The sequence below is a fragment of the Esox lucius genome, chromosome 11 (genome assembly GCF_011004845.1).
Source record: "Esox lucius isolate fEsoLuc1 chromosome 11, fEsoLuc1.pri, whole genome shotgun sequence".
NCBI classification, from domain to species: Eukaryota; Metazoa; Chordata; class Actinopteri; order Esociformes; family Esocidae; genus Esox; species Esox lucius.
Window position 1 is genome coordinate 35,245,219 of NC_047579.1, and position 16,222 is coordinate 35,261,440.

A 16,222-nucleotide genomic window follows, 5' to 3' on the forward strand; every position below is an offset into this window, starting at 1 on the left:
TTATAGCCAAAAAATAAAGAAGTAAAGAAGGGGATTGGGAAGTAATAAGGAAACCTCTAAAACAATGGCAAACCTACAACTGTTTCTAAAACACCATGTCAAAAGATAATGAATACATGAAAGGAATACAAGACTTTGAGAGAAGAAAAGTCTACAGTTAAAAGATTACACTGAACAATTAACATGTCAAAAAACATCGGGTGGAAAATTATGTCTACTTTTTATGGAGGAATACTAAACAGTGTTCCATTTTTAGCAGACCTTGAGCCTGTTGAGCAATACTCTTTATCCGTGTTTATATTTATGAGCAAACATAAAGCTTTGTCAAATGCATATCATTCTCACAATGCCTATGACCGTTTTTTTAAGTTTAATACACAGTACAAACAGACAAAGGCATAAAATAGGCACACCATATTCAGTGAGCACAGAGTGAGAAGAGAGAGAGGGAAGAGAGAGAGAAGGGGGGAATGTTATAGAGAGGTGGGTGGGTCCTCCTCACTGTGTGTGCATTCTCTTCCTCTGGCTCATTATTCTGTTCCTCACACATTAACTCACTCATAAAAGGAAGGGGGCCAGAAGGTCCCTCAGCAAGAGAAGAGAAAGATAAAGAGATCTGTTTGAACCAAAGAGACAGTGTAATCAAAGGGAAGTTGGTCAGGGTGTTCTTGGGGTCTCAACAGTCTTCAGCACAACGGTCTTCAGCACAACGCTCAGTGCAGTACTACAGGACTTCTGAATGGAGATGGAGCAGCAAGACGTAAAGGCGGATCGCCTGGAGCGCCCAGATCCACTCTTGGACTCAGAGAGGGAGATGATCCAGGATACCTGGGCCAAAGTCTACCAGAACTGCGATGATGCCGGTGTGGCAATTCTGATCAGGTAAACTCTCTTTCCCTTGTTTCTCATCTAGAATGTTTTGAACATGTCAGTCATCAGACAGTTATTGACTTGCACAGACCCACCCTTCTATATAGGAAGTTAAGGAGAACTAGGAACAGACCAACTAGCCAAGCGCAGGGCTATGGCCCCAGGAAGAGTGGCTGGTTCCTTGGGCTGAAGGTAATGGGGACCCTAATACATCTGAAATCTTAAGCACACATCTTATTGTGTCTGACTTACTACCACACACACACAGCTGGTAATTCCAGATCCTTGAGCAGCTGCAACAGCTGCTGCCACCACAGGGAGCAAAGGTCTCAGCTGCATGTTGTTATCATATGGGTGGTTATCACTGCGTCTCCTTCAATCTGGCTTATTTTAGAACCTTTTTATTAGACTATTAACATTGTGCCATGTCTGCTTGACTATAATAAATATAACATATATCAACTGAATATGAACTTTTAAACCATATATGCAATAGAAAATATAACATATCAAATGTTGAAACTGCGATATTCTATTGTTTCTTGAAAAATATATGCCCACTTTGAATTTAATGCCAGCGACAGGTTTCAGAAAATGTTGGAACAGAGGCAACAAAAGAATGAAAAAGTTGTGTAATGCTAAACTAAACCTGGTGGAATATCTTACAACTAATTAGGTCAATTGGCAAAAGGTCAGTAACATGATTGGGTATTAAAAGGTCATTCCAGAAAGGATGGGTCTGTCAGAAGTGAGGATAGGGAGGGTTTCACCACTCTGTGAAAGACTGCAGGCAAATATTGCAACAATTTAAGAATAACATTTTTCAATGTAAAATTGCAAAGAGTTTGGGGATCTCATCATCTAGGGGATATAATTTCATTAAAAGATTCAGAGAATTCGGAGAAATCTCTGTATGCAAAAAACAAGTCCGAAAACTAATATTGGATGGCCAGGATCTTCGGGCCCTCAGGTGGCACTTCATTAAAAACAGACACGATTCTGTGATGGAAATCAGTGCATGGGCTCAGGAACACTTCTGAAAACAATTGTCTGTGAACACAGTACGTCGATGCATCCACAAATGCAAGTTAACACTCTACCATGCAAAGATGAAACCATATGTAAACAAGATCCAGAAACGCTGCCACCATTGAAGGGCCCAAGCTCATTTAAGATGGACTGAGTCGAAATGGAAAACTATCCTGTGGTTTGACAAATCAAAATTTGAAATAATGTTTGGGAATCATGGACACTGCGTCCTCCGGACTATAGAGGAGAGGGACCATCTGGCTTGTTATCAGCGCACAGTTCAAAGGCCAGCATCCGTGATGGTATGAGGGTGCATTAGTGCACATGGCATGGGTGACTTGCACATCTGTGAAGGCACCATTAATGCGGAACAATAAATGCAGGTTTTGCAGCAACATATGCTGTTCTCAAGACAACATATTTTTCAGGGAAGGTCTTGCTTATTTTAGCAAGACAATGCCAATTCTGCATGTATCACAACAGTGTGGCTCCGTAGGCTAAGAGCCTGGGTGCTAGACTGGCCTGCTTGCAGTCCAGTCCTGTCCCCTATTAAAAACATTTGGCACATTATGAAATGAAAAATAACAGAGGATACCCCAAACTGTTGAGCAACTGCAATCCTATATCAAGCAAGAATGGGAATACATTTCACTTTCAAAACTAAAGCAATTGGTCTCCTCAGTTCCCAAACGCTTACGGAGTATTGTTAAATGAAGAGGTGAACAACACAGTGGTAAACATGCTGTCCCAACTTTTTTTGAAACGTGCTGGCATGTATTTTTCCAAAAACAATAACATTTCTCAGTTTCTCAGTGTCTTTGTACTATTTTCAATTAAATATAGGGATAAATGTTTTTATTTGCATTTTACGCAGCAACCCAACATATTTGGAAGCGGGTTATGCAATAAATAACAATGTACACTGCTCAAAGAACTTAAGGGAACACACAATCATCACAGTATAACACCATGTCAATTAAACGTCAGGGAAATCAATCTGTCCAGTCTGTCCAGCAGTAAATGCGATTGTGAATCAATGTCACCCGTTTTGGTCAAAATGAAAGTGACAACAGGTGCACTGGAGAGGTAACAGCAAGACAACCCCCAAAAATGGAAAGGTTTTGCCGGTGGTGGCCACAGACAATTGGTGAATGTTATGCTTCCTTCAACATCATTCGGAATGACCGGTTTGGCGGTGGGGCAGTGATGGTCTGGGGAGGCACATCCTTGGAGGGTTGCACACACCTCCACGTGCTAGCGAACTGTACCTTGACTGCTGTTAGGTACCTAGATGAAATCGTCAGACCCATCGTCAGATCTTATGCTGGTGCAGTGGGCCCTGGGTTCCTCCTGGTGTGTAGGCAGTTCCTGGATGGAACTGAAGCCATTGACTGGCCCTCACATTCCCCAGGCCTGAATCCAACTGAGAACCTCTGGGATGTTATGTATCAGTGCATTTGACGCCACCAAGTGAAGCCACAGACTGTCCCGGAGCTCACTCATGCCTGGATCCAGGTCTGGGAGGAGATCCTCCAGGACACCTTCCGCTGTGTCATCAGGAGCATGCCCAAACATTGTCAGGAGTGCATACAGGCATGTGGGGGCCCTACACACTATTTGAGTAACATTATGAGTTGCTGTGATGAAATTCACGCAAATTGGAACAGCCTGTAATTTCAACTGTTTACTTTGAGTTTGAAACCAGCCCTCATTTTGGATTTTGGTTTCCTTTGACCGTTGTTACGTAATTTTGTTCTCAACGGATTACACAATGTACAATAAAGATTTTGATCTTTAATATATTTCCTTCATCGAGACCCGATCTGTGATTTAGGTGTTCCATAAATGTTTTGGAGCAGTGTATTATGCTTTCAACCAAGATTATAATCTCCATGACCCAAACATGATCCCAGCTATTTTACCTGAGTGGGCAGATTGTAAATGCATCATTGACTTGATTGACTTGCATGGGTCCTCAGTCTGTCAAAGGGCTATCACTCATCTCTAAGCCATTGCACCTGGAATTCACGTCTGCCCTGTACATTATCATTTGACAGAATTAGAGGGCCATAGGTGCAGTTCCATCCATCAAGCAGATCATCCAACCGACGTATTTGGCTCTGTCAGTATTTCATCCCTGAGAAGCAGATCCTATTTCACATACCCGCAGACCAGGGCACGCTGAGCCGTCCATTCATCAGTACATAGCTGACAGCTTTAGGGGAACATACAATACAAAAAAAAATAATAAGAATGTATGCACTCACTCCCATAAATTGCTCTGGATGAAAGCATCTGGTAAATGAATGGAATGAAAATGTCGTACATGATTTACTTTATACATACAGCTCTGGAAAAAATTAAGAGACCCCGGCCACTTTTACTTTCCTTTCCAAAAAAGTTGAAAAGGAAGGTTTTGAGTGAGGAACAGAAGGGTTAAAATTAAGAGACCACTGCAAATTGAACGTTTCTGTTCCTCGCTCAAAACTTTTCAACTTTTTTGGAAAGGAAAGAAAAGGGTGCAGTGGTCTCTTAATTCTTTCCGTAGCTGTATATCAAAGCTGACAAACAGTAGCTAACCCCAATGACCATTTGCGATTCAATTAAGTGGTGAAATTTGCAGCAAGAGATGGTACACAGCTTTTCACTGGGATTATAAGACTGTCTGGGCATACAGAATGTGATAAAGGTAAGATTTGACAAAGAATAGCATGTAAAAATACAAACTCTGATGTGTGTCAGCATCCTTTACGGTGTCAAAGATAGCTTCCATTGTGTTTTTTGATAGCAGATAGCAATCTTGGTTATGAATAGCAATGCTTTAATTCAATGCAATGAAATGTCATAAATTCCCCATTCAGTCATTATCTTAGAGTATAACTTCTAAATATTTCTTTATAATTGATTTCCTTGAGTCTCCTTTGACCCTCAGAATTCCAGTCTTTTTTTATCCACACAAATCTATCATCACATGGGCATGATGGAATTTGGTCAAGCCTTTTTATGTCGCCTAATTATCTTATGTTTGCGCTAGTTGCAACATTTCTATTTTACTGTGTTCAGCAGTATCTTGCGAAACTAGCGGAACTAGGCGATATAAGCCATTGTGTTAAACGTCTTTAACGGTCTTTTGCAGAGGGGTGCCTAACGAGGCAGAGTCACTAAGACGTCTGTAAATATTGAACCGTTCGTGGTACATGTCAATCGAAACGGGAGTCATTCTTTGTCATTTTTCGCTTAGTCATAGATCCTTAGATATATCCGAATTCGTCCGAAGTCGTCAGTGCCAGTTGTCATGTCACATAGACAATCAGCATTACCAATTGGTTGGAGTTACAAAGTCATAAGTAAATCCATTCACATCAGGAGAGTGTCTGGAACACGTGGGGGTGTTTAGTTTTGCTGTAAGATGCCCATAGGTCCTGCAACCTAAAGGTAAGCTAAGGAGTCAATGGAAAATCACCTTCTTCAGGTGCACTTACAAATCAAGTCCTTAGAAATTACAAGCTGGTGCCACATTTAAAAGAAAATTACATTGAAAATGGGGTAAAAGGGGTAGTATCATAACTTTAACAATTTCAGAGTTTTATTTCAGGAAGTGTGGAAATATCCTCCACAAAGTATTGAAAATGTGGACTCAAATTGCTTTTAGGCATTCTGATTTCCAGTAGCATTCTTTGGTGGGAGGGAGACTTCCCATAATATATCACCTTAAGAAATCGCATTCCATGAATCCAGCTATCTCAGTGGACCAAATGGAATGTCCATGATTGCCAGTTACTGGCCAAATAAGTAATGTACAGTATACTGTTAAATGTAATTTCTATGTATTTATTTAATCTATAAATTAATGTACTTTTGTTTCCTTATTAACTTATATATGAAATGCAGTATAAGTACATACCTCTGAACACTATCGTTCTTGGATCTCATTGTAACCCAGGGAATTAATAACATTTATCAAATTCCTATTCAATTTCTGTGAGGGTAAAACTTTCCAACTTCCAGAGTAAGACCAAAAGGATGATAATTATAAAATACTAATGAGGCTTTTTATATGCAGCCACCACAGATCATGGGCATGATTAAACACCGCTAATGATAGAAATAGAGGATATGGCTTTATAATACCCCTCCGACCCCACACACACACACAATCAGTCATCCTTGTCAATGTCCAACCAAATTTCACTGCTGAAAATGATGCACATTCATGTGAACTCAGTCGCTTCAGTATGTAATGCTTTCCTGTTTAGGGTTTAAATGGAGAGGTTTACATTGAACATTGAACAGAAACAGATGCAAAAAGACATGTACACAGCCATTGTTCAAACCAGTTTACTCTGTTTTCATATGATAGCAAATTAGATGATGGTTAGTAAATATGGAGTAAGTCACCAGTAGTGTTTTGATGTTTCCAAGAGCTGACAAGAACGCACAAATAGCACACCAACGCTGAACTTGTATGTGGGTGTAGGAGCATCTTTCCAAACCAACCATCTGGTGTATCGCTATGATGCAGGGCTAATCCTCTCCAACCCCGACTGTAACACAGTGTGAGGAAAGCAGCAGAGGAAGTCACGGCAGTGTGAGTACACCCAGCCGCTCTGACCCGGCATTTCAGTGTGTAATTACAAAAGCCACCATCTCAAGCTCATTAGCGCACTCCACTCTCGGTCTGCTAATCATAGGGTCAGACCAGGATATGATGAAAGGCAGCTTTGTAAACTATATCCAGAAACTGTTACTGCCACCAAGACCAATGATTGACGGTTACTGTGTTGATTTTTACATTTTCTTGAAAATAATCTATAATTCAGCTGGGCCAACAGGTTCCTTTAAGGTAGAGCACAGTGGTAGCCAGTGAAATGCCAGGATGTACACAGGCTTGTGGCATGATGACGAGCTGGCAGGGATACTGCTCGGCTGGTGGGACTGCCTATACAAGGCAGTTTATGTGAAACACATTCATACTTATTTAGTTACGCATGTTATGCAAGACACCTTTTAAAGTCTTAAAAATAAACTATTATACCCAGTTATTAGCTAGTGTTGAAATTCTCTAGTTGGACGTACTTGTTTTTTTCAGCATAGGTTGCCCCTCGTTAGTCCTACTCATATTTAAAAGCTGCAAGCACAATTTTTCAGTTGGAATGAAACAAGCTGGGAGAGCTACATGTACAGGTACTCTCTGCCTCTTTTTCCAAGTCGTCTGTCTTGTCAGGGACCTTATTCTGATCTGTTATAAATAGCTCTTCATTTTTTTGTATACATTTTTTTTGCTGATTAAACATCCCCTTAGAGGAAATAAGTCACAGAAACATATGAAATACCCAAACTATTTGAGCTATAAACACAAATACATTCTTCAGAGTCTCTGGAATACAAACATTTTCAGGGTTTTGCTTTGGAACACATGCTATTGATCAAGCCCAGTGCCCACACAAACATGTATATTTTTTATCTTATGTAGATTTAGGAAATGTACTGTAGAAACATTCATTTCCAAAAAAAGTCTTTAGCAATTTGTTTTTGATCGTTTCAAGATGTTTATATGCAATAAAGCATTAACGACCAATTGAACTGTAATATTTATTTTGCATACCTACAGAGGTCCTAAAATCAAATTGTTATAAATGTAATTTGCTGTGTAAAATGTAAAGAAAAACAGAATGCAATGATGTGCAAATCATTTAAATCCTATATTCGATAGAAAATAGTAGAAAGACAACATATCAAATGTTGAAACTGCCAACATTTTATTGTTTCTTGAAAAATACATGCCCACTTTGAATTTGATGCCAGCAACACATTTAAAAAATCCTGGGACAGGGGCATCAAAAGACAAAAAGTTGCATATTGCAAAAAACAAACCTGGTGGAACATCTCACAACTAATTAGGTTTATTGGCAACAGGTCAGTAACATGATTGGGTACTAAAAAAATAATCCCAGAGAGGATTAGTCTTTCAGAAGTGAAGATTGGGAGGGGTTCACCACTTGGTGAGAGACTGCACAGACAAATAGTGCAACAATTTAAGAATAATGTTTCTCAATGTAAAATTGCAAAGAGTTTGGGGATCTCGTCATTTACAGTACCTAATATCATTAAAAGATTCAGCAAATCCGGAGAGATCTCTGTACACAAGGGATAAGGCCAAAAAACAATATTGGATGGCCGTGATCTTCGGGTCCTCAGGCTGAACTGCATTAAAAACCAACACAATAGAGGACATCCAGGGCTCAGGAACACTTCAGAAAACCCTTGTCTGTGAACACATTGCATCGCTGCATCCACAAAAGCAAGTTAAAACTCTACCATGCAAAGAAGAACCCATATATAAACCAGATTCAGAAACGCTGCTGCTTTTTCTGGGCCCAAGCTCATTTAAGATGGACTGAGACAAAGAGGAAACTGTCCTGTGGTCTGATAAATTAAAATGTGAAATTCTTGGAATTTCTCAGAATCATGAATACCGTGTCCTCTGTACTAAATAGGAGAGGAACCATCCAACGTGTTATCAGCACACAGTTAAAAAGCTAGCATCGTTCATGGTATGGGGTGCATGAGTGCACATGTCATGGGTGACTTGCACATCTGTGAAGGCCTCATTAATGCTGAAACATTTATGCAGGTTTTTTGGAGCAACATATGCTGCCATCCAGGTGATGTCTTTTTCAGGGAAGGCCATGCTCATCTCAGCAAGACAATGCCAAAAAATTCTGCATGTATTACAACAGCATGGCTCTGTAGTCAAAGAGTTTGGGTGGTTCGATATGTTGTGTTTGTACAATGTTCTATTAAATATAGGGATCATTGCGTTCTGTTTTAATTAAAATTTTACGCAGCGTCCCAACTTTTTTGGAAAGGGCAAAGGAACTAGGGCACACACTTCACACAGAGCATTTAGATTTTAGATCTCACTATTTTATTCGTTCCATTGTCAGTTTTCATTGGGAACCAGTTAATAATATTATTTTGAATTTAAAATTCCTTGGCTCACAAAAGAGCACATCAAAGCATCCATGCTGTGACTCTTGAAACTTATCCCAGTCTCAGAGGTACCAGATCAAAATCATTACCAGTGTGTGGGTGGGCTGCCTACCCCTCCCCTCATAAGCCACCCACAGCTAACAAAATTAAATACGATAAAATGATCTTGTGACGTCTTTGCAAAAATAATCACAAGAGATAGCATTTTTGTCAACACAAGGCTTTAAATGGGAGAAATACAGATGCGATAGAGCAGTAAATAGTGATGTCATGTCATGACCAATCAGAATTCTGGATTTGAACCACCTGTGGTTGTGTGTCTGAACAGCCCTGCACAGCTGTGCCTCTCAGTAAGCCCAAAGGAAATTCTGGACCTTCAATGGACATGTTGGTATAAACAAAGAGTCTTAGAATTAGAATTCATTCTGAAGAGGATATTTAAAAAAAGAAAGCAATCCATTACTACCTGTTTGAATGTCTGCCTGTGTCGTTGGCTACATAGCTGGTTAGCTGATTGACTGGCTGTGAGTGTAATTCTCTGTCTATCTATGACAGTATGTTGGTGTCTGTTTTGTGTGCCTTTCTGTTTTTTTGTGAGTGTATGCTTGTTGCCTGTTTGTAAGTGTACTGTATGTTTCTGTGTGTGAGTTTGTCCATCCACTCGTCTGTCAGTAAGTGCATGTCTGTCCATCTGTTCGTCCATTGGTACAAGTGCTTCTGCCTGTCTGTCTGCATTTCTGTGTGCCTGTGTTAATCTACCAACTGTTAAGAGTTAAACGGTTTGTATGTTTGTGTCTCTATGGCTGTCTGTCTCTGTCTAACCCCATTTGTTGATCTTACCCACTGAATGCAATGCACTGAGAGAAACTTCAGCCATGTGAAGAAAAAAAAACACAATTGACAAACAACTCAGCTATGTGACATTTATTGTTTCTCATTGATTGGAATGTATTGACAAAAACTTCATAGATATAGTTTTTTATTCTCTACGCTTCCCATGTATTGATAAAAACGTGGTAGCTTTGATGTTCTTTTCTAATTAATTTCAATGTATTGATAAACACATCATATTAAGGATGTGTTTCTTTCTCAGCGCCCACCATGAATGACCAAATATGTAATGTTTCTGTTTTTGTCTTCCTCACTGACAGCAATGTATTCAGAAATACATTATAGATATTAAGATTTTCTTTTTCAATAATTGCAATGTATTGACAAAAACGTAACATTTTGTGTCTTTCTTTTTAAGATTGATAACGGACTTCTACTGTTGCCTACATTAATTGTAATTCACGATTAAAGTAAGATGATTTAAGGAAATTAATCACAAAAGGGCTTCCTGCTCTTTTGTGGTTAGGACACAAGGCTAGTAACTTAAAGGTTACTGGTTTGAATCCCCAAATGACCAGGGTAGACATCCCTTTGAGCACCTAACCCTAGTTGTTCCAGTGATGCTCGATTCTCTTGACACTGAAAGAATTACACGTTCCTTGGGAGTCATAGGAGACATAAAAATGTCAACATTTTCAATTCACACTTGTACATCCAGGACAAAAATATTTCATTATTTATGTTACTCTGGACACGGTTGAGTAAACACAGCATAACCTGTATAGAACCCATGAAATAGTAAAACATTAAAAGGGCAAATATGCTCTGCAGCAGTTTCCACACAATTCATTATGTTTACTCATCATATCTCTCTGGTAGGGTTGAAGGGCAATAAGATTAACCCTGCAGCTGGTAATATTCTTGTCTCTTCTACACCACAGACTCTTTGTGAACTTCCCCTCCTCTAAGCAGTACTTCAGCCAGTTCAAGCAGGTGGAGGACCCTGAGGAGCTGGAGAAAAGTGCCCAGCTCAGGAAACATGCTCGCCGGGTAATGAATGCCATCAACACTCTAGTGGAGAACCTGCATGATGGGGAGAAGGTCGTTTCTGTGTTGAAGCTGGTGGGCAAAGCCCATGCACTCAGACACAAGGTGGAGCCTGTTTACTTCAAGGTGAGAAACAAACAAGAGTTGTACACAAAATTAGGTGTCTTTATGCACACTAAAGCACGCAACAACATCCCACTATCACTCAATCTCTTCCACAGATCCTGAGTGGGGTGATTTTGGAGGTGCTCGGTGAAGACTTTTCAGACCACTTTACTCCAGAGGTTGTGGGGGCGTGGACCAAGCTGCTTGATGCCATCTACTGGCATGTTGTGGGCGTGTATGAGGAGGTGGGCTGGGTCTCCAGCTCTGCTGTGTGAACCATCAGCTAATCTAGGTCTAAGTGAACGTCTCTTATCATGGACTAAACTGCTAGATGGCCTTGGCTTACCGATCTGTCTGACCATTCAAGGGAAGAAATGTATCTTTCCAGAGCTTGTGGAAACTTCTTATGTGTCCCCATGGCTCCTTCCCTGTATCTTTCCCATGCCCCACTGTAGGGTATGTTCTCTGAAGGATTGTCTTGTGAATGATGGGGTGGTGGTTTCTGTTTTACAGCTTCGATAGTGTGTGGATTATGCTGGAGATCAGTCTGCTGCAGTTACGTTGCCAAGAGATTGTGTTGAAGAATGAGGACTGGCAGAAATTACACCTGTATATTATATTAGAGCGAGTCACTTACATTCTCCTACACATGTGTTTATCTTCACCAAAAACATACAGGGGAGTGTACTGTACATCTCCTGCTGGTTATTCCCTTGTTTAACCTGGGTCGTGCCTTTCTATATCCCTGGAACTGGCATCAAGGCCTTCAAAAATTCTAATGGTTTGCCAGTGTTCCCTGTACAGTATAATGTACATGAGACTAAGTCACCCTTTTTAATCAGCTCCACTTCACTTGCTCACCTCTGACTGATATGACAAGAGAAAAAGTCTAATCTCTGAGGATTCCACATGTTAGTGTACATCCATTATTTCCTGTGTCTGTATATTAACATCATTAAACCAAACTAATATGATACTGAATGTTTACAATGGACATTGTGATCATATTCATCATCCTCTGACTCCCATTATTCAATTGAATGCTAATTTCATGTGTATCAGATTCCTCGTTTTGTATTTCTCTGTGAAGTACTATCACTGTCTCACCTTCTGCAATGGATTACAGCAGTAGATGAGTCAGCAGTTCTCTAGATAGTTAGATTAGCAGTAGGCCTGAGAGTATTTATACCTTCCATCATGTCACAAGAACCTCAGAGAGAGTTATGCATAAGAAGTTGACTAGATTCAGAACTGAACATGACCGTTTGCTGTGGGAACACAATTGCAAATCCACTTATCCATGTTGCCTTGTATTCCAAAATCAACAGAATCATATAATGAACATTGTTTTTTTTTAAAGTAGACTTCAAAAATAATTAGTATGGAAAAGAAAAAGATATAGAAATAACAGACAGAAACAAATATGATTGGCCAATAAAACTTGATGTGGTACACACAAAAAAGACAAATATTTGTAATAATATGTGAATTTTCATTTCTATTGAAATATTATTTACATTAATGCTGAATCTGATATAGAACAACATGACTTACACATGAAAAAAAATATTTCTGTAACACAAATATGCTTTGTTCCCGAGATTAATGCTTTCCTTATCTAATATATTTTATAAATTATCTTGCAAGTTCAAGCAGGTTCAAGATCTGGAGTAGCATAATTCTTTATTTAATATTGGCTAAACTCCCTGTACTATCAAAGCAACAAACACTACAAAAAAAAAACATGAATTCTGACTAAGTGTGAGAGTGTGGTGATATTTCAAATCGGGGTCCTTTAATGCTAGCTTGACCCATACCATTCCCTTACATGAATTGTCACTGCGTATGCTGCTCCTGTTAAGCCTGCTGGAGGTGGCAGATTGAGAGGTTGAACCAAGGCCACAAACATGACTGAATATTGTGTTTACCTCCTGCCCCTGCAACGGGGCAAAACCCGTCACCTGATCTGGCCTAATCCCACAGGCTAATCTGGCCACTAGCAAGAAATCCACAGGAATAGTCTTACCGTACATTCTACTCTCTAAGGGGTTAGAATGGTTCCAGTGTTCTAACCCAACAGCAGTCCGATACGTGATTGGACCATGTGCACCACTACTATGGTCCTCACCACAATTGCCGTCATCCTGTACAGAAGGTTCTCAAACCGAGTTGAACCGTAAGTACTCCTGTCTTCATTCTTTCTCATTCTTTACCTCTTGCTCTGGTCATGTTCATTTGTTGAGGGAAAAGCAAGTTGAAACTTTTGAGCTTGGTGACAAACATATCAATCTGGTCATTTGCAGAGTTAGTGATATTGATGTACACATTTTTCCTGGTCAGTTGAAGGCTGAAACTTTTTGGTTGCCTATGCTCTCCTCTTACATCACAGCGTTACACTTAATCTGACATAATATTTGAGTGCTGTTTGTTAGCATGGTCATCATGACTTTCATTAAAAGCTACAGGATATATTTCAATAGCACTAAATTATAACTGAACACATCTATTTATTGTAGAAACTCCTAAATGGACAAAAGTCAACCAAGACACTGGCAGACCAATCAAACCATACACAGTTTTATCTCTGTCATTGAATTTGAACATTGCTGCCTGTGATGTCCTCGGGGCTTGCCTTAAAGCTTAAGCAACAGTGTGTGGATGAAAGTGGATTGCTCCACGACAACAGGGCAATGCGTTTTTTAAAGTATTGATGAATGAAGAGAAATGCATCTGAGCTCTGGAGCAGAGGGCTGCTAATTGACTGAAAGTGCAATCCTCTCAGCCTGCCTGGCCCTAACCCTTAATGACCTCTCATATGACTAAAACGACAACAGCATAGTCTATATAAATGCCGGATGACAGCAGCAACACATCAAGCTTACAAACATGGACACATCTTTATTAACTGTTATCAAATTTGAATTCAGTGACATTGTATCTATCTCACTAGCAAGTCAAAGATTATAATAACTGCTGAATGTTATATGAACAATGGAGTTTCCTCATCTCCCATTTCAGTCACAATGTTGATGATACCACTGAGAAAGAGGTGCCCTACAAAAAGAGCAATGGAGTGGACCCCAAGCAATGACAGACCTCACAGCTGACACACCTTGACAATCTACCTGTACGTAAATTTGAACTAAGAATTAGTCTACATAGCTAACTGAATGCTGTTCGATATTTCAAAACAGGAATAGAAGAGGAGACAGGAAGAGAGAGAGTGTGTGTGTGTGTGTGGGGGGGGGGGGGGGGGGTACTGGAATGTGTCGGAAGCAGGGATGCATAAAGTGAGATGTATGCCAGTTCCACGTTTAGCTTTTAGTACTCACCACTACGATGCTCCCACTAAATGATTTAGTGGCAGAACAACAATCCATCAGCTCTGTGGAAAGTTGTTATAAATACATCACCTCTCTGAACTTCCTAGTCCTTGGGAGTCGTGCTGGGCTTCATAAATATGGGCCAATAAAGAGACACCAGACTCAGGATGAATGAAATAGGTTTTATTGCATGAGTGTGAACATTAACTCCACCTGTGTGTAGAACCTCTCAGATCTGAGTCAGAGCTTTGCAAATGAAGAGACATCAGTTTATTCATTTATTCATAGCATTTTATATGCCTAAATGATTAATGTCTTTCGAATGTCAGCTTTTAAACACAGTCCTTTCTCTTGTTTCTTGTAGACATGAACAGAAGACAGGTCGTCTCATTGATGACCACACATCTGGTAATTTCTTTCAATGGCTGCATCCTGTCTGAAATTCAAACTCCAGAAATGCTGAATGAACCCCCACCCCAATATGTTAACTCGTGTTTGTTTTTCCAGTGTAGTCAGACGAGGCGAAATCCTTTAACCTATACAAATAACAGCAGCAGCTCCAACTCTGTCATCTGGTGTTGATGCATCTGGCACCATTATCTCTCCAGTGATCAGAGACTGATGAAAAGCATGAGGAGTTAATAAGCGGTCAGACCAGGCCTGCACCGCAAGGCCATCTTTGATCACATCTTCAATCCCCCATCTGTCCCGCAGATCCCTCTAATATTATTTCTGCGGCGGAAAGCCCCACCAGGCCTTCATCTTTGTGATTGGGAATTTCCGGGAATGAAAACTCAATCAAACACATTTTAGTGCAGCTGAATCTACAACATCTGATTATTGGGTGTTTATTTTTTTGTGTGTTTAGACATTTTATCAAATGCTTTGAAAAGTGTTCTGTGCCTCAACAAACAGCTACAATTCTTTGGAAGTCGTGTTTTTTATGTCTTTGAGAAAAGAGGTCATCTGGTTTGTGGAGAACTTTAGTAACTTTTTAAGATAGATATTTAAGGGTAGTCTATTTTTTTGTAAACTTTCACATTCTTAAAGTGGCCTATATATTAGCGCAGCCAGTTCAGGCAGGAAACCCGATTGGTCATTGTTCAGCGGTGTCAGCTGATGCCAGGGATTGCTCCAATCACAGCATCACATTTTATACTGACTATTTAATCGTCAGGTTACTCAGTCTGTGTGCTGGTCTTGCTAGCATGCGGATGCTAACCCACCCACCACCCCAGCCTCCACCTGTTTGGTTCTGTGACCTTTTCATGGTTAGGATCGGTACTGCGTACCTTGCTCATTGTTTATGGGGATGGCTGTTAACAATATTATGGTGTTGATATCATTGTTAGTGGTGCAGTGTATGTGGTCATGTGATGGCAGTAAGTTACCCCAGAGGAACAGAACCTAATGTCCAGACATGTGAAGTATTGTTGTACATGTCTCCAATAAATTGTTAAACAAATACATGGTGTTTTCTGGCTGAACCTGTTTTTCACTGAAAGGATGAACTGTGGATTAACAATATGTTGAAAATGCATCACTTCAACCCAAAATATTTATTAAATAGAAAGTATAAATAAGTGTCTTGTAATAGCCAAGGCTAGTAAATCTCAAAAGCAATGGTATGTACATTGAAAAGAAAGTGTTTACATTTAAAGATGCACTCTGGGATCATATTGCACTATGTGTATGATGTTACAAATTGGAACTCGTTTGCAGCCTTTTATATATCATATAAAATGCTGTAGTACTAAAAGTACACAAAAAAACTACAGTATATCTTAAAATAGGAACATATAAGGCCCATTCATAGGCATAACCTTAATTGTCTATTGTTCACATTATCTTCTGTGCTGAGCAGGTTTTATTAAGAGCTCAAACAATCTATCAGAATATAAATAAAAAGTGCTAAGCTCAAAGGATTGTCTTTTGGGGGCCCTGTTCAAAATATATTTACAGAATAAAGGAAAAACCCACATTCAGAAACATGATCCTTTTAGATTTTAACTGTCATTAATTTG

At 39.7% G+C, this 16,222-nt stretch overlaps 1 protein-coding gene across 3 annotated transcripts; it reads left to right on the forward strand.

Moving 5' to 3' along the window:
* Positions 1–486: 486 nt before the first annotated feature.
* Positions 487–15,672, forward strand: LOC105013150 (cytoglobin-2-like). 3 transcript variants are annotated; one of them, XM_034295392.1, is made up of 7 exons: positions 487–882; positions 10,665–10,896; positions 10,992–11,120; positions 11,389–13,051; positions 13,894–14,002; positions 14,563–14,606; positions 14,706–15,672. In XM_034295392.1, the coding sequence occupies exons 1-4, from the start codon at positions 740–742 to the stop codon at positions 11,395–11,397; spliced, it is 513 nt and encodes a 170-aa protein (XP_034151283.1). In that variant the 5' UTR covers positions 487–739; the 3' UTR covers positions 11,398–13,051; positions 13,894–14,002; positions 14,563–14,606; positions 14,706–15,672. The 3 variants fall into 3 exon arrangements, with proteins under 3 accessions (XP_034151283.1, XP_019906861.1, XP_010872786.1); XM_020051302.2 differs by having other exon boundaries at positions 488–882; positions 10,992–11,167; XM_010874484.4 differs by having other exon boundaries at positions 490–882; positions 10,992–13,051.
* Positions 15,673–16,222: the final 550 nt, after the last annotated feature.

Excerpts from the sequence above, each read along its gene's own strand:
- LOC105013150 (XM_020051302.2), top strand. The coding sequence starts at position 740 with ATGGAGATGGAGCAGCAAGACGTAAAGGCGGATCGCCTGGAGCGCCCA. Across the intron at positions 883-10,664 it reads GGTGTGGCAATTCTGATCAG|ACTCTTTGTGAACTTCCCCT; the intron begins GTAAACTCTCTT and ends TCTACACCACAG. Across the intron at positions 10,897-10,991 it reads TGGAGCCTGTTTACTTCAAG|ATCCTGAGTGGGGTGATTTT; the intron begins GTGAGAAACAAA and ends TCTCTTCCACAG.